This window comes from Saccoglossus kowalevskii, chromosome 3 (assembly GCF_978046115.1).
Source record: "Saccoglossus kowalevskii chromosome 3, keSacKowa6.1, whole genome shotgun sequence".
Taxonomy (NCBI): Eukaryota; Metazoa; Hemichordata; class Enteropneusta; family Harrimaniidae; genus Saccoglossus; species Saccoglossus kowalevskii.
In genome coordinates, this window is record NC_140643.1 from 30,402,151 (window position 1) to 30,422,341 (window position 20,191).

The 20,191-nt window shown below is 34.3% G+C and overlaps 1 protein-coding gene across 1 annotated transcript; it reads left to right on the forward strand.

Moving 5' to 3' along the window:
* The first annotated feature begins 173 nt into the window (after positions 1-173).
* LOC100378282 (ADP-ribosylation factor-like protein 8B-A) lies at positions 174-17,843 on the forward strand. The gene is made up of 6 exons (XM_002738125.4): positions 174-392; positions 852-932; positions 6,789-6,862; positions 7,445-7,538; positions 10,490-10,628; positions 17,473-17,843. Exons 1-6 carry the CDS (start codon positions 270-272, stop codon positions 17,517-17,519), a joined length of 558 nt encoding a protein of 185 aa, XP_002738171.1. The 5' UTR covers positions 174-269; the 3' UTR covers positions 17,520-17,843.
* The last annotated feature ends 2,348 nt before the right edge of the window (positions 17,844-20,191 follow it).

Genomic DNA, 20,191 nt, shown 5'->3' on the forward strand with positions numbered 1-20,191 from the left:
AATATTGTGAAATACAAACTGATTTATCATTCAGTGTAGGAATTCAACTAATATTAGAATAATAAGACACAGAGCATTTTAAACATTTCGAAGGCTCGTCATTACTAAGTTAGAGGGCTCCCCGATCACCTTACGTCACCTAGCGAGCTTCAACAGTCACATGACGATCTAAAGTGTCTGTGTGTCGGTATATCATTTCAATAACGTAGAGGAGTACACGCTCTGGTTTGATTCTAATTTTGAGGGGGTAATATCTAAAAGTAGCCAAAATGTTGGCGTTTTTCAATAGAATACTGGACTGGCTTAAGAGCCTATTTTGGAAGGAGGAAATGGAGCTGACGTTAGTAGGTTTACAATACTCCGGAAAAACGACGTTCGTCAATGTTATCGCGGTAAGCAACTCAAATAGTACTTTCTCTTACAAAAAATCAGCTGCATTTATTCACGTCCATCTTTCGTGGATGACCAATTTTCACGTTGATCAGTCGATGTAGTCTTTGCTAGATTATTGTAAAATGGTGTTTCCTATCGGCGCGTTTCCACATTGTCTCCAGAACAAGCAGCTTGCTTTACTCGAGGTGGGAGTTAACTTCCTAGTTTGGACTACTGCGCAAGATCGGCACCGTATCCCCAGTTCCCCAGTGATGGCACCATTTCATAAACAGATGCACCCCCTTTCCGACTCGAAACGAAAACTAGAAATTATTAATTATTCGTTATGCTTAGTTCAACCATATATAGACACGTAGTAGTAACATACTGAATGTGTCTGATCCATGATTCACGTGAATTTGTCTTCTCAATCTTAGAGTCAATTTGTTTAAATGTCAGCGTTCTTTGTTTTCTTGCAGTCTGGGCAATTTAGCGAAGACATGATACCCACCGTAGGTTTTAACATGAGAAAAGTCACTAAAGGAAATGTCACAATCAAGGTAAACCTATAGAACCAGTATTCCTGTGAGTGTCGTCAATTCCAAAATCAGTGCATTCACCGCTGATACCTTGATCAGGTTACCATGTTAGGTAGTAGTAATGTTGTAATTTTACAATGTATGCATAAGCATAGAACAATGATATAAAGTGGTGAATATGGTAATGCTGTCAATTGCATGTTTTAAAGCCCAGTAGGCATAGGAAATGAAATATGGGGCATGTCTCAATGTCCTCTGAGTCATTGTCCTAAGATGTTTATGGATATGTTAATCAATATTTAAACATTGTATTCTGTTGATTGATATATATAATTATTTATGCAGCCAGATTTATAGTCTGGTGTTGATGGCCTTTCAATTACCGGTATATTGAAATTATCTCTAGTTTGTAACTGGTTTCACTAATTATTATATCTGTGTCAAAGATTTAATCAGTCTGTTTCATGTTCTAACATACAATCCAGTGTTCTCCCCAGAAAAATGTATCAGAGTGGCGGCTAATTTGCATATAATTTACATATCATTAGCATTTGTCTGAAGATAAAGAAAACAATAATGACAGGCTTGCATGGATGAAAATGTGTCTTTATTTTTTAACAAATTTATGTAGAAGATTAAATGAATCTGCTGCTGTGTGATTTCTATGTAATGTTGATTCTTCGGACTTTCATGGAAGCCCAGTGATCTGCAGCTTTTGAGAACGCCGTGATTTTCTTTGCTTCCCACTTCTATTAAATGACATGGCCTTCTTGTGCATCTCCGAGTGTGCGTGTTTATCGATAGCATATTTCGTAATAGTTATACATGGCATAGAATTCCATACCAAAGAACTATTTCTGGATGTTTTTAAGTTGAATTTTCCACATATGTGTCACAGCATTCCTAAAAGATAAGAAATAGGAGCGAATCAATACTTGTATTTAAAAAATATCGTTACGATCAACACGAAAATAAACAAATTGCCGCCATTTTGAAAAGTCGCTAAACTTAAAAATTGCCACGATAAACTTTACCCAACTATTTCAAAACACAATACTAGTATTAGTTACTTTGATAAATCGTAGCCAACAGTTTTTGAACTTCCAGAAAGAAGGTCGTTTCCAAAAAAATGTTTCGACGATCGGCAAAAAATGAAGCCATACAAAAATTTACTAAACTAGGTCAAAACTCGCTTCCAAGTAAAACGCTACAAATAAATACTTTTTTTACCTTTGCCATCGGATGTTTCTCTCAGCCACGTATATTTTGTTGTCCATTGTGCATCAAATCTAGAGTTTATTTTTTTGCACTTTTCGTTGTAACATCATCTTGGACACGTTTAGTACCACTGCCGACAGGGGTACCGGTGACCGCGTTGCTGGTGGGTTTATCGCTCGCAACCAGGGGCCCAGCAGGGCGTTCTACGCGGAACCACAACGTAATATTTCTGCTGTTTGACATCGTTGCTTCTTCCAGCCAAATATGCTACTGAGAAAATACTCGCTATTACCCCAATTAAATAGGGCGAAAGTGTTTATTGTCGAAGTACGAAGCTGTATTAGTCCATTGTCTTTGCGTAATCACTGACATGTTTCCATTCACACCTGATTTGGCTCACAGTACCGGACGCTGATGACGCTGACTAACAGATTCGCACGTGTATTAACAAGCTAAAAGAAAGAGTAACAGGAAATGCCACAGAGTAGCGGGCAATCTCTCAGAGTAGCGGCATAAATAATGGAGTAGCGGCCCCGCTACGCTAAAACGCTTTGGGGAGAACACTGCAATCAGCTGGCAAATTTTTAATATTTCCATAGTTCAAGTTGATTGTGAATGTATAGCAATAGAGCTTTCTATTCTTACCTCGATAGTGTAGCTAACTACATCAGCTGCATAAATATAAGTTTGTAGTAAAGTGAAGGTGATCAGAATATCACAAAATGCTTCTTTACTCTGTGGCATTGTTTAGCTTACGGTCAAATTATTCATGAAAAGAAAAGATACATGTGGCACTGATCTTTTATTTTTAGCTTGCGCATTAGAAATGTTGACATGTGTCGAGCATCAAGACTTGACTGCACAAGCTGAAAACGATGCTTGCAGTGCAACTTTGACATAAAATTTGGATGTTTTTCGAATACATGATGAGTACTGTAAAATGCTTTATTTTAGCTGGAATTAATTTTCGCTGAAATGACTTTTTGGGTGATTTGTATGGAATTTATTTTTACTGATTTTTCCTGAGTTGAATGTAAAATATAGGAAAATAAGGTATATTCGCTGGATTTTTTTTTCACTAAATTAATTCCAAGCAATTTTACAGTAATATTGTATACCATAACAGCATCAGATACAAGTGTACAACATGTTTTTGATCAGCAGATTGATGAATGAGGACACGTTTGTAGTATAAGCCAAACAGGTTCTAGGTGGGTCCTGATGTGATTCTGATTAACATGAACACAACTGTTTTTTGCACATATGAACGATTGAAAAATAATAATACATGCCGACATCTCATAGCATGAACATAGCTATTGAGTGTTTGATTCAAGGTTTAAATAAACAAGATCACTGAAGTCAGATGTTTAGGAGATCTTGACATGCACAGTTTTTGCATGGTGGATTTCATTTGTCTTTTGCTTGTGATGGACTGATAATCTTATCTGTCATAAGACGTCCTAGAATGAGAGATGATTCGTGATGTACATTTACAATAAATATTAAAGTAAGATATTATTTTGATATCACAATGTAGTGCTTTATTTGTCAATACAGGGAATTGAAACATAGAATCACAAGGAGTGTTCATGCTACACAAATTACGTGCTAAGATTTGAGCTAATCCTATTGCATATTGGATAGACCCAATTGCTTTCACGCAATGGACGAAAACAGTGGTTAGCACAGGCTAAGGAATGCCCAAACTTGTTAAGAATATACAAAAATCTTCAGTCATTTTAACTATGATTACTCAGTACAGTAACTAGGAAGACGTACATGCTAGTTCTACAGTTATAAAACAATACCAAAGCAAATTTAGAAACTGCAGATTGCAGAATAACAGGTACTAGCATAGTGTCTCGTCATTTCATTTTTAGTCCCCGTTCGGACGCAGTCCGAAAACGGGGACTTATGTTTTGCCCTGTGTGCGTCCGTGCGTCCGTGATCACCTGTATCTCGAACATGCATGGACCGATTAAGTTCAAACTTCACTCATACATCACACCTTATATGGGACATATGCACATGCATTTTTTTCATGATCCGATTAACGATAGCCGAATAGCGGCCATTTTAAGGCCGAAAATGCATCAAAATCGCACATTTTCACCATTCCGGACCCGGATCTCAGTTATGCATGGATGGATTTTGTTCAAATTTGGTACATACATTAAACATAATAGGACCTTGATGCACGTCATTTTTTTTTTTGGATCGGGTTCGAAATGGCCGACTGGCGGCCATTTTGTTTTAAAGAATTCAGTTCTGGATCCGTATCTGAGACATGCTTGGATTGATCGAGTTCAAACTTCACACACACAAGGTACATCATGTCACAAATATGTATGTGCATTTGTTTCATGATCTCATTAACGATAGCCAAATGGCGGCCGCTTAAAGGCCGAAAATGCATTGAAATCGCACATTTTCACCATTCCGGACCCGGATCTCAGTTATGCATGGACGGATTTCATTCAAATTTGGAACATACATTAAACATAATAGGACCTTGATGCACGTCATTTTTTTTTTTCGGATCAAGTTCGAAATAGCCGACTGGCGACCATTTTGTTTTAAAGAATTCAGTTCTGGATCCGTATCCGAGACATGTCTGGATTGATCAAGTTCAAACTTCACACACACAAGGTACATCATGTCACAAATATGTATGTGCATTTGTTTCATGATCTCATTAACGATAGCCGAATAGCGGCCATTTTAAGGCCGAAAATGCATCAAAATCGCACATTTTCACCATTCCGGACCCGGATCTCAGTTATGCATGGATGGATTTTGTTCAAATTTGGTACATACATTAAACATAATAGGACCTTGATGCACGTCATTTTTTTTTTGGGATTGGGTTCGAAATGGCCGACTGGCGGCCATTTTGTTTTAAAGAATTCAGTTCTGGATCCGTATCTGAGACATGCTTGGATTGATCGAGTTCAAACTTCACACACACAAGGTACATCATGTCACAAATATGTATGTGCATTTGTTTCATGATCTCATTAACGATAGCCAAATGGCGGCCGCTTTAAGGCCGAAAATGCATTGAAATCGCACATTTTCACCATTCCGGACCCGGATCTCAGTTATGCATGGACGGATTTCATTCAAATTTGGTACATACATTAAACATAATAGGACCTTGATGCACGTCATTTTTTTTTCGGATCAAGTTCGAAATAGCCGACTGGCGGCCATTTTGTTTTAAAGAATTCAGTTCTGGATCCGTATCCGAGACATGTCTGGATTGATCAAGTTCAAACTTCACACACACAAGGTACATCATGTCACAAATATGTATGTGCATTTGTTTCATGATCTCATTAACGATAGCCAAATGGGGGCCGCTTTAAGGCCGAAAATGCATTGAAATGGCACATTTTCACCATTCCGGACCCGTATCTCAGTTATGCATGGATGGATTTTGTTCAAATTTGGTACATACATTAAACATAATAGGACCTTGATGCACGTCATTTTTTTTTCGGATCAAGTTCGAAATAGCCGACTGGCGGCCATTTTGTTAAAGAATTCAGTTCTGGATCCATATCCAAGACATGTCTGGATTGATCAAGTTCAAACTTCACACACACATGGTACATCATGTCACAAATAGATATGTGCATTTGTTTCATGATCTGCTTAACAATAGCGGAATGATGGCCATTTTAAGGCCGAAAATGCATCAAAATCACATATTTTCACAATTCCAGAACCGGATCTCAGTCATGCATGGATGGATTTTGTTCAGATTTAGCACAATGTGTTGTACATATGCAGGTGCATTTCGGTCATGATCTGCTTTGAATGTATATGTCACTCAAATATGAACGGAACGGGGACGTGTCATTGACAATGACTTGTTCTTAAGAACAATATTTTTTGATGTACTCGTGTTGATTGTTATGTCAGAAATGGCTTTCAAAATGAATAGTTATGAATATAATAGTAAATCTTTCAAATGATCATTGAATACAACAGAGTTTTTGGTGCTTAGCCCAGGCTAAGTGTTTCATACAATTCATTAGCCAGTGTTAAGGTTCTGGGCAGCGTCCTAAAATCGGCTAGATTTAATCCGAACTTGGCATTTCTTAGCCTATGCTAAGTGTTCATGCTCATTTTCTTAGCATGGGCCATTTAGTATTGGTATTTGACCATTTAGCCAGTGCTAAGAAGCTGTGTGTGAACACTACTATAGGAAACCATTGTAATGCTGCTGTTTACACTATTAGTCTGTCTTATGTTTTCCATTGTAATTTTAATCCAGTAAGAGAATTTTCTTTGAGATTAGGCTTAACCATAGACCCTCTACTGGAGGGTCTATGGCTTAACTGGAGGTATAATACCCCTTTAATTAAATAAATCACTGCTATCTATAATAAAACAAAAGAATAAAACTTTATAACTATAAGTACATTCATAAGTTAATGTGTACAACAATTTAGACATGGTAATTCATTTCATTTTTTTTTTCTTTTAAAAAAAACAACTGCATATTCACTTGATTTTATATTCACTGAATCTTTCCTTCAGCGAAAATAAATTCCAGTTGAAAATAAAGTATTTTGCAGTAGAGTATTTGTTTATATCAACAATTGATATTTACCATTATCTTGCTTCACAACTTGTGCGTTTGTACAGGTTTGGGACATTGGTGGTCAACCAAGGTTTCGAAGTATGTGGGAAAGATACTGCAGAGGAGTCAATTGTATAGTGTAAGTTTACTTCTCATTTAATAGTATGTTAACTAAATCTTGTAGAAGAATAAAAATAAAATATATGACGTGCTAGATAATCTTTTAGGAGCTGCAACATACTTTGAGTACATCGGGTTTTATTTTTTATTAGACACAAACCTGATATATGTTTATAAGATAAACCTTGAGAATTGTTATGCTGTAGCATCGATAATTGTAATTTGATGTAATTTCCTACAAGTAAATCACAGAGTTGACCTGCTGGTACAGTGCATGTTATGTCATTCTTGTATTAATACATGTAAAACTGACGTCCCTAGAGATGTAATTATTTATTCCGTTTTCCTAGCCAGATGGTAGATGGGGTTGAATTGTTACTATCATTATGTGTCAGACTTGTTTTCTTTCTGGTGACATGCCAGTTAATATATTCTTTTGATGATGGTCTGCTATTCTGCATACTGGTAATATAGTTTTCATCTTATAGAACAGTTCATCATAGCACACATATTTGCTCACATCTCACACAGCACAGTATTACTTGTAGTACCAACTGGAAGGAACTAGTGTGTCTGATATTCTATTCATAATTCCTCATAGTTATATGGTAGATGCAGCGGATCATGAGAAACTGGAAGCATCGCGTAATGAACTACATAATCTTCTTGACAAACCACAATTAGCAGGAATCCCGGTGAGTTTTATTTGCTACGTACATGTACAACAATTATTGCTTTAGTAATGTGGACTATTGTGTTCAAAGATTAAATTAAACATCAGTCAAACCGTCACTAATTGTCCTACAGTTGAGTCTTTTGTCTAAAATGTTCAATTATTAATGGTAGAGGACAAGTTAATAAATTCAGTCTATTGTAATCCATTACAAAACCATTTATGAAGAAGTCTTTCATGAAAAAAAAATAATGACTGAAAATCACAACATACACCAATATCTTAAGACATTGGCGGTTTACACAAAATTTCTTGAATTGTATTTGAATATTTCTTACAATTTAAAATGTCTGTGAAAATGCATGTGTGATATTAGGCTACATATATTTACATAAGTCAGTTCAAATTTTCCCAACCTCATCTCCGTGCATAGTAATTTATTTTACCCATATCTAGCGGCAATCAGCCACGGTCTGAATTGACTCTAAAATTATAATATATAAACTGTAAAATATATTGACGGCTTAGAAAATAGCTATTTCTTACCTAGCTTAGCTGAGTAATATGGTAAACTGAGGGCAATCACTCTTCTTGAACGGTGATAATTTTTGCAAAATACTCATCGATGTCTTGAATACGCACTTACAAATTACAACCATAGTTTTTAGCCTTTTAGAAGCTGGAAAATGGATACATGGAAAAAAATCTATGTCAAATTTACGACCCAACAATCAGATTCATTAAACTTGTGTAATAATTTTCATTTTTGTTCTTCACCAAATGTGTTCTGTACTGTTAAACATGCACAACTAGCGCATCACCACAGTGTGACACAGGGCTGATCAAAAGCCCATATCACCATGGTGTTGCGTCACATACGACTGAACTTTAGCTCCGCTGTTGACTTTGTCGAGCGGAGCTTATCATATGAGTGATTGTACATTTTGTAATGACATCTTTAATTCTCTAATTTTGGTGAATATTTTTGTCATTGATATTTTCGACTTCTTTTTAAAAACCACAAGTCTGATTGCCCTGATATGTATTACATATATAGGTACTACATGTGGACCTCACTCAGATTTGTTCATTTCATGATGATATCTTCAATTTTCTAATTTTGATGAATATTTTTGTAATTTTTGGTAAAAAGTGATACAACAGCAAGTCCGATTGCTTTGATACGATACATATTGTTCATTTTCTAATGATATCTTCAGTTCTTTAATTGAAATGTGCATTATTGCTAACAGCGGAGCTATCTCAGCCGACAGGCTGCTTGTTTCGTTTACATGAAATAGAACATTTAGTGTTATTTCAGCAATAGTTCTTTTTTCTCCATTTCACCTTTTTTAGTCCCCGTTCGGACGCAGTCCGAAAACGGGGACTTATGTTTTGACCTCCGTGTGTGTGTCTGTGCGTGCGTCCGGTCCTGTATCTTAGAAATGCATGGACCAATCACAATCAAACTTCACACATACATCATACATGATATTTATTATACATATGCACATCAATTTGTTTCACGATCTGATTCAAGATGGCCGAATGGTGGCCATTTTTGTGCTAAAAAATCCTAAAAATCAAGCATTTCTCGGCTGTTTACAGATGGATTTTGTTGAAACTTGGTATATACATTAGACATTATAGGACCTTGATGCACTTCATTTTGTTGCACGATCTGATTGAAGATGGCCGAAGGGCGGCCATTTTTGTGCTAAAAAATCCTAAAAATGAAGCATTTCTCGGCTGTTTACAGATGGATTTTGTTCAAACTTGGTGTATACATTTGACGTTATGGGACCTTGATGCAAATAATTATTTTTTTCAGATAAGATTCAAAATGGCCGACTGGCGGCCATTTTGTTTTAATGAATGTGGCTCTTGTGTCATATCTCTCACTTGCTTTCACTGATTATATTCAAATTTGAAATATTCATTATACATGATGTCATAGATAGACAGATATATTGGTTTGACGATCCTATTCAAAATGGCCAAATGGTGGCCATTTTTGTGCTAAAAAATCATCAAATATCAAGCATTTCTGGATGGATTTTGTTCAAACTTGGTACATATATTAGACATTACAGGTTCCTGATGCACATCATTTATTTTTCAGATCGAATTCAAAATGGCTGTCTGGCGGCCATTTTGTTTTAATTAATGGGCTTCTAGACCCATATCTCCGACTTGTTTTGACTAATTATATTCAAATTTGAAATATTCATTATACATGATGTCATAGATAAACAGATATATTGGTTTGACGATCCTATTCAAAATGCCCGAATGGTGGTCATTTTTGTGCTAAAAAGTCATCATATTATATATCAAGCATTTCTGGTATTTATGGATGGATTTCGTTCAAACTTGGTTACATACATTAGACGGGTTTCTGATGCACGTCATTTTATTTTTCAGATTGGATTCAAAATGGCTGACTGGCGGCAATTTTGCTTTAATGATTGGGCTTCTAGAGCCATATCTCATAAATGCTTTGACTGATTATATTCAAATTTTATATATTCGTTATACATCATGTTATATATATACATGTATTCAAAATGGCTGATTTTGAATGCTTTTCCAGAGCAATATCTCTCAATATGGACAAGTACTTGTTTGACAATCAGATACAAATGTCAATCATTTTAATGTTAAAAAATCATATTCCTGACATGGTTATATTCCAGGTATATTACTATAAACAAAACTATATATCTTAAATTTGCTAACTAACGGGGACTGTGCCATGCATGGCTTGTTGAATATGTATATGATAAATGTATTATCGATGATATGTATGATGATATATGATTGATGTCAACAAAAACATGTGATTACCCCAGAGTTGCATAAATCCTCACCTTTGGCCTGATTGATACATAACTCGTGTCAGCTGATATCAACCTGAGTGAAAATATCATGTGATTATATGTAAAAATAATGCTATTTTTATCTTATTCACAGGTGCTTGTACTTGGTAATAAGAAAGATCTCCCTAACTCACTTGATGAAAAAGAACTAATTGAGAGAATGAATCTTGCAGCCATCCAAGACAGAGAAATTTGTTGTTATTCTATCTCATGCAAAGAGAAAGATAATATTGGTGGGTGTTTTCACATTGTACTCGTTTAAATATTTTTCAATATTCATATTGGCTAAAAGCAGAGCTGAAACTTGATATGTAAAACAGCAAGATTAGTAGCATGGACATTGCTATTGCTGCCCTCAGACTTGTTTAGTGTAAACCTGGGACAGTCGGTTGATTGCTCGAAGTATATGTTAAATTGTGAGTCAGGTGAGAGGAGTGACCCAGGCTAGGAAAATCCCTCGGTAGTAAATGACATATAGTAATGTAAAAATGAAGTAACTCAATAACCGTCTATTATGGTAATTTTTGACATAAAATTTTTCAAAACCATAATACTTGGTAATACACATGTCCCTGCAACTGTTTCTCAAAAATGACTTTGACAATTTTAATAAAACTTTAATATGATGATATATTGGGTTGCAGGTGCACATTTTTTTGTTGGTGATTTGATTTGATTCAATCTGGCTGACTGGTGGCCATTTTGTTTTCACTAGTCCTTGTGTGTTTTTCTCTGGCATACAATTAGCAATTGTTTACAAATTTGGTACACGGGCTGCAAAACGAGTTACTTACAGAATGGAAAAAACAGCATAATTCTGTGATTGGTGAAAATTCTAGAAGCCCCCCCCCCCCAAAAAAAAGCTGAATTTTCTGAGTATGCAAAATCAAGGTTTATTAAATATTTTAAAATTGAGATGATCAAATACATTACCGGGATATGAAATATCTTTTTAATATAATAATCAGGATAAGTCAGTTAATAATTTTAGTGTATATCACATTTCAAAAATATGTAAATAAACCTGGAAGTAAAAAAATTAATTGGTAACCGAGAACTAATACATACGGCTGTTTTTGTTCTGCAACATTTTTTCCATCTCCAATTTATGCTTTAATTAATGAAAACAAAAACTGTTGAACTGACAGTATGTAGTGTTATGAATACTGGCAGAATCAAAACGTATCACAATTGATGATCTATGGCCATAAATGTACAGACAAAAGTCACTTACTTTTCTGAGGTTCAAACAGCATTGCTTATTATTATGCAGTCATGATTTGTTACAGAAAATATTATTTCATTAGTTTACAATAAAATACTTTTAAACTTCAAGTTTGTATTATCTTGAATGATAGGTCAAAAATGTAATTAATCAATCAGAATGCTGTGTGGTACTTAGAAATATTTGCAATCACACAATGCATTGTGAAAGTAAAACATTATTTTCAAAGTTGCATTTAGAATTCATGATGATATTGAACAGATGAAATTTTATCGATTTTTTTTTTTTTCAACCTCTTTAGAGGTATGGAAAAAAATCCTATTTAGTTTGAAGTTGATTTCAATATCCGTTTCATGATGTTTTTCTAGTTTTACCACATGTCAGAATTGACATGTGCAATGTGCATGTAAAAAGAAAAACAGCTTGTAATGATAAGTAAATAATGTACTAACCTTTTAACCACCAGTCCCCTCTTTTCACCACAAATTCACAAAATGGTCTCATTTATAGGCTGCATTTTCTTTCAAAAGATTTGAACAAAAATAGTCAAATTTTTGGAGTAAAAATAGAAAGTCGACTCAAATGGCTCCAAGATTAAGGAGCTTTCTCCAGAAATACTAAATGGGTGAGAAAGTCTGGTGGTGAATGGGCTACTTTTGTAAATCAGTAATGTGCCCAAAAAAAACATCCTGTTTTAATAGACCATTTTCCGTTCACTGCGAGAATCGTAGTCGCGTCAAACATAACGTGGGATTCGACAAACGCGAAAGTATTTCGGGGACATTTCCATGCTTAATAATGTGCTGTCCACATTTGATGATAGGCAATTTCGATTAAGTAAGGGTGTTCGGAAGCAATATTCCTCTGTCGAAGATCGGCCGGTCAATGTACCAGTAAGCTACGAAATAAAGAAATTTTAGTTCAAAATCAAATCGTTCGATTTTTGCGGCAGACGTTCGACGCGCGTCTTTCATGCATCTCGCGAGATCTCGCAATTGTACGGAAAATCACCTATTATCCTAAATAATATTTCTCAAAAGTAGTTCAGAAACTTGTGTGCTTCTTGATGACCTGGAATGATTCATTCTGATTGGTTTATCAGTGACCTACTGAGTCAGCTTAGACTAGTAATGGCAGCCATTTTAAAACACCGGCAATCATTAACTGCTTTGCAATGTATTTTGGTAAAGTTTGGAATTGGTAATATTTTAAAATCATAAATGAAATAATGCCAGTGTTTTTTTTTTTGTGGAAAATTTGTTTTTCTTGGATGGAACTTATTTCAGAATCATCTCGAGTGGTGTGCAGAGGGCACTTATTCATTAGATTTTTTGTTTGCAATAGAAAAAAAAAATCCAACCACCAAAAATGTTGTTTTATTCACAAGAATGCGGAGTTTAGAGATTGGTATTTTCAAAGATAGCTGAGCTAATGGAGCTTTTTCTGTAATAGTGATTATAGACAGCTCTGCAAACCAGAATTGTATTAATATAATTCATGATCAAACAAAACTAATATTTGTACTGAAAATAATCAGAATTAAACCTTTAATAATCTTTTTTCTGAGCAAGCTGCCATGCCTTACTTAGTCCTTGAAAATTACTCAGTAGTGGAATATGAAAATGTTATAATAAATTTCCTGACTATTGCATAATGACATATTAATATAGTTGCACAAATGTGTCTGTAAATGGCTTGTTCTGTGTCGCCATCCAAACCGCTTATATGTAGCATTGATTGCTCTTAGAATTACTATCTTGCACGATATTACTAGATTTTATTAAATACGACAGTCCCAATATGGACGTGAAGGCTCTTCAGTACGCTGTCAATAAATTGTTTTGTTTTGATTAACATTAAATTCATTTTCAAAAAAAAATTAACTCTCAGATTTCCCTAAAATATTCTCAATATTATTTTCCTTATTTATGCTTGTGTATGTTAAATTAGTCTGACTAAATGTCGGTTTTAAATTACTATCTCTAATATTTCTGAATAAATTGATGAGTCTTTGTGTCTAAATAGAAACTGAATGAATTAGTTTTTCAATCTCGTAGTGGATATGAACTCTGTCAACAAATGTTCTTCAATTCGGAAGTCAAGCCCTTAATTGACATGGAGATTGTAAACAACTGTCTCTTGATGAGATCTGCTTGGCTGTGTACGTCTCAAACCACCAATGGGTGGGGAATATAGCTGTTAAGACTTGTGTTGTCAATACTTGTACCTCTCCATATTTAAATTTAACATGCGCTTTTCATCGGTTCGGTTCCAGGGGTTGAAATTAAAAATCAAAGTTGCCTGTCCATTGGACAGGTTGAATAAAAGTACCTGTCCTATTTGATGCTGTACCTGTGCCTACATACATGTAATAAGATAAATTTAAGACATATTATTTAAATACAATTTTAATTATTGGCTCATCATTATTTCAAGTCTTAAAAATTCTTATTTATTTCAAGTCTTAAAAACATTGTACTACCCAAATTGGGCAGTTTGATATTTGATATTTTTATTTGCCTGTCCGCGAGAACTGCCAATTTATTGATTTATTTGTCCCAGCCTAAATCTGTCTGTCTGAGACAGGTGGACTAGCTTTAATTTTGACCTCTTTTTTTTTTCTGGTAAACGAGTGTAAATTTGCATGCTGATTTACTAACCCTAACCCTGTCTGTTATCTTTATCTGAACTCTACTACCCACTCCTTGCGAAACAGAGCAGCGAAATCTACCATATTCTTGACCCCATCTTATCAGTGATAGTCTTTGATTATCAAAAATAAAGTTCGCTAAAAATCTCACTTGAAATTTATATTATTAGATAAAATCGTATTGTACAATTTTATGAAAGCATGATAATATATTTGAATTGAGCAAAATGTAATGATTTAAGTTTGCCCGTTACTTGTGATGCCGAATAATTTAGGTCATTGCCTCTCAGCGCTTGTCAGTCTTTGTTAGAGGTTTAAATGATGATATTGTTTTCATGTTTCTTTGTCTTTGTCAGTAATAATATCATTTCTCTGGGGTATCCTATCATCTCTGATAACTGTTCATGAGTTATCACTCAAATGTGGTGTGAAAATGACATTACAAGGAAGACAAGACACTGAATGCATGTTATGTGGCTTTAATCCCCGGTGGAAGAGATATCATTCATCCCACTCGGAACTGTCTGGACAAAGCAGAACTGTTGGCAATCACGTTGATTGACTCGCCAATAATTTCTTTTTATGGCTGAATTAAATTATCGTGGCCAATCAAGTCGATTGTTATGAATGGTAATGGGTTGTTTATGGTTTTCACTCAAATTCTATACATGCACTCTGTGTTGCTTTAGTAAATAAGGTACACAAAGAACATTTCATATTATTACAATCATGACATGATTTTTGTTGTTAGAATATATTTTTTGTTCAAGGTAACTTTTTTTTGTATGCAAATTTCAAGTGCGAGTGGTATTTTGCCACATAAATTATATTCCTGTTTGGGACTATGTAAATCCAGTAGTTGTTTCAACCATCTGTGCTGTGAACAATCTAGTCTAAAAGTGGTCTGCTGTGAACCATTTATTTTGCACTTCTAGGAATTTCACGATTTGATGAAATAATGACGTTAACAAGGACAGCATTTTGCGAAAGCTCCTGTGTTTTTTGAACCAAATTGAAATTTGACTGAGCTACAAAAATTTGATTCTGTCTCTTGGGAGAAAATTGATGCAATTTTGACAATTATGAAGGTCTTTGACCGTTTTCCCACAGACTCTAATAAACTTAACATCACAATGTCTGGGTTCGTAAATAATATTGTAATAAAATGTGAGCCTTTATGTTTTTGTTCATTGTAAAAGTGGTGGTGTGTTGTTGAAATCATTGATGACTCAACTTGTTTTGTAAAACATTGTTTTATTTTCCCTGTGATATGCCAACAAACCTGTCAAATAGTTGTCATTTTGTAAATATTTTAAGGTGGGTGCTTGGCTGAGTGCCTTTAATAAAAATTCTGATTTTCTGAGTTCAGATCACCAAGACTTTGTCGGTCGGATACATTACTTAGCATATCAATAACTTCTAGTTAGATTGCATTGTTCAATATTAAAGCTATGCTGTCTTGTGCCCTAGGGACCAACATAGCATTCATTTAGTTGGAAGCAGGACTCATAACCCCAATCAGTTTACTGACATTTCTATTTTCTGTCTTTTTTTACCTTGTCCATAATGATATTCAAGTGAAGGTGTAACACTTTCTTGAGGCCAGTATAATTTAAGTAATTGTTTTTCAGAATCTTTTTCTCACATCAGCTTATTAACTTTTGTTCAGTTCTATTTTGGTGTGGCTGGCTTATATATTTGTGAAAATGTGCCTCATTGGCTTACCGTACTAGTAAACAGGAAGATTATTTTATAATGAGAATGTAACAATATTCATTCCAGATAGATGTCTGTGATACAGATAAGATCAATTTGGAAATTTATACAATTGCTTTTGCTTAGCTTTAGTACCGGTAGTGCTGAAAGTGCATCTAAAGAACTCTATCTTGTTGTGTATTGTTTGTTCAATCTTAGTATATCTACGCATCACTTTTGGTAAATTGCCTGTAATTTTACAAAACTAAATGTCATTCATTATGGGTGTTTCTGCAATGAATGCAAGTGTGTGGTGGTAAGAAAAAAATCATAACTTTCGACTTAGTTGCGAGTGTTTGTAATTGAACATGTTTGTGTATTTACATTTTTTCCCCTTAAAGATGTTAGTCAGTGTACTGTTCCACTTTATCAGTTTTTAGGCAAATTTTCCAAGAGCATACTATATTCTTGTATTTTGCCACTCGCTAATATTTTTCATGACAGTGTTTTATGCACAGGTACAAAATGCACCATAATCGTATCATCGGCATGTGGTTATTTTTATTAAAATGACGAGTCATTTCTTGTTTGCCTCCATAGACAAATCAACTTGTAGGTCACTGTGGTCCTGATTATTTTAATGGCTTAACAGAGACAAACTAAAGATAAGCAAAAGCTTTTCTGAATAAATTTGACAGTCAGAGATAGACATTTGACAATGAACTGTACTGATTGAATTATTGTATTTTTAATTCATGAAATTTCAACACAAGTAGAAAAATTATGACATTTAATATATTTCTGGAAAGTTGGCAATCATGAATACAAAAATGAGCTTCCTGGATGCATACATAAACCAAACAAATGTTTTAAATCTCTTTCTTCTGGCATACATTGTAGTGGTTTTTACATGTAGTCACAACTAAAAAGCATACAGTAATAAGTTAGTGCTGTTTTCAAGAGGTCTATTGTTTTGAAGGAGCTTGGAAATTGGTTTTGCTTGCAAATGCATTCTCATTTTGTATTTGTGTGTTAGTAAAAGTTGAAGCGTACATTTGTTTATTGAATTCAACAGTACTCCAATACAAGATTAAATCATAACTGTCTTGTAACTGGTGAAAACTTGTTCATAATAATCCTGTATCTGGTTTGCTAGTGACAAAGCAGGAAAAACTTCTTGATATTGAAACTATTTCATTCTTAGCGGAAGACCTGTTAGCTTATAATAAAAGGAAGTTTGATGTTTATGATTTATTGACATCGAAGGCAAATAATAGCCAAACTTAACAAAGATCTGTTTTACATCAAAATCTGTTTTTAATTCACAGATATAAAACATAGCTGAATTTCTGATACATGTAAAATTTTGTTTCTCTATGTTGTCTGCATTTCAATTACAGCATTAGTCTATGGTTGTTTCATTACTTTTAATTTACTAATCATATGCAATGTAAGATTTAGCTGTAATATTGACACTTACTTTTTTTTTTTTTTTTTTTAATTGCAGATATCACACTGCAGTGGTTAATTCAGCATTCCAAAGACAGTCGCTGACCGGCTTTTATTGTCTGACCCCTCCCCTTATTAGCCCCTCACTCAAATAATGTTAAACACTTTATCAAACTGGCTTCCAGTATTCATTTTGTTATGCCAAGGGACCAATCAGTTCTAGAGAACCACACCTAGATTGGCTGCGCCCGACAGAAAGCAGGAGTACATCATTACCTGAATGTGTACAAGAAGCTTTTTTTCTGCCACTGCTGTACTGGTTTCGTGACCAGGGCTGTGATTTGTAAAATGTAAGCATGAAAATAGTTATTGGATGGAAGCACCTTTATAATCTTTGCATTAGTCGAATAGAAACCTTTCACCCTCCAATACATGTGTGTTTTATAGTCAGCGATGAGTGTCTGTCAATGGTGGAGTGACATAGACGTATGTAAATTGTATGTTAATCAATGGTGTAATTATGTGACAATTAGCTTAACCAGGCTTCATACTATTATATGTATTATATAGAAACGAGAAACAAATATTTGGTCGATTTTTGTTTTTTTTACCAGTTTTTCATAGCATTTATTTTGTCTTTCTCTAGATTTGATTGGCACAGGATCCCAAATGCTTATCCAATCACTGCTCTCAAATTACAATCCCATTTAAGCTCTTTTTAAAAACAAACAATTATTTCATCAGGATATGGCTATTACTTGTGATTTTTTTTTTTGTATTTATGGAAATTTGTAAGTATTTCTTTTGCCTTCAGCTGATTTTTGTTTGGAATAATACTCCATGATTAGGGGTACAGAGAATCGAACTTCAATAAAAATTGATGGAATTTTTTTGTAGCAATTAGCAATATGAATCAAGTTTTATCTGCGAACGTAAATAAATATATAAAAAGCTAATCAACTGCCTGTATGTTAATTTTTCTTCTGTTATTGCATTTTGGGTGGGGTAAGTTTTCTTGCCATTTTATGCAGAACAACAGCACACTTTAAACATGTCATTTCTGTATGTAATTGTTACTCTTCGGTTACCTCCATTCGAACCATGCAGTCATGTAGATGTAATATTTTGACATGGAAAACATTAACGCGCAGCCTATTATTTTGTACTGTTTATGGGTAGGCACAGTCTGGTTATCTTAAATTCAAAGTTTTTTGTGACGTGAACGAGACCCAGACTTCTTCAATTTTCAGGATAATTGCTATAAACCATCAGTATTTTAGGATTGTACAGCGGACAGATGCTGCATTTGGTTGTACTCAATTGTAACTACATTGCTACACGTTTCCATTTTGATATCAAGGGAAAACTGATGCGGTACAATTCCAGAGTCAATTGCTTTATTTTACAGCTGTGCACATACTTTGAAACAAAAGTACAATTGAAACAAATGCGAGGGACCAAAATCATTGCAAGTCTCACCAAGGTACTTTTCAGTAGAGCAAGTTTGGCCAGACAGACAGACAGACAGACAGACAGACAGACAGTTTGTTATGAGGAAGAAAGATATGTGCAGGCAAGCAATAGCTCAGGTTTTTTTTTTCATGGATTTCTGATTGTAGACTAAATTGGATTTAGTTTAAACTAAAATATTAATAGATGCTATGAATCATGAGTAGTAATATTTGAGTGATTTATGTTTTCAAAAAAAAAAAAAAATTGTGAATTCTGAGGAATATATATAAATGGATTGTTTGCCTGTTAAACAGGTCTTACGATTCACTGTTTTCACATAGATGGTACATTTTTACAATTTTGTATTACAGCTATGTTGGCAAGGTAATAGATGTGGTTTTCTTGTAGTGTTGCTAGGGACCGTGGATTAAGGATGTTCGATACAGTTTAACTTTGCAATGGACACAGACTGCTGGTTTGAATATAAAATGCAAATACCATTTAAAAAAGACGAGTGACCCATTAGATTTAATTTGTAGAAAATGTTATGTTTCAAATTTCCTTATTTGAATAATCACTTAATATGCAACAATGAGAAAATTTGAAATGTTCTCACACTATTGAACATCCTTAAATGTACTTTGTAATTCTTTTGCACTGTTGACATAGTTTTCATTGTTTCTATTATGACTTGAAATTTCATAAGAAAAAAAACAATAAAACCATGACTTTTTAACTCGATATTGAATGTTGAGCTTATTGATAATAATATAAAGTTGCTATTGCTGTTACAACAGTAACATTATTATGAAAGTTTTTACCAACACAAGTGTATCGCCTGCATCAAATCCTATTTCACCAAATTAAAGCTCTCACATCAGTAAATTTACAACTTGTCTATTTTCCAAAATAAAATATGTCTTCGTGTAACCTTCATTAACATCTTTCATTGAATCAATCCTGGTACTTCATTGGCACCCACAATATCGTCACTTTCTTGTATTACAAGTTTTGTGGTGATGTTTTTAAAAAACTTTTAATATCACTACCAATTAATTCTACTTACAATGAAGGTGCAGCTGTGACACCTGATTTCAATGTTTTGTTACGATAAACAAAGTTGCAGATGTATATTTCGAAGTACCTGTGCGTCAGTGATATGTAAATTAATGTTATATTTTTCATCTTGCCTCGCACAATTGATGTTTTCATTTGTTGTTTTACAATAAACATTGAATCAGTATTGTGTACACATGTAAATAACTGCTGCATCATTTCAAATAAAACGTCAGTTTGTGGTCTGTTTTGAAAGTTGTACTGCTTTC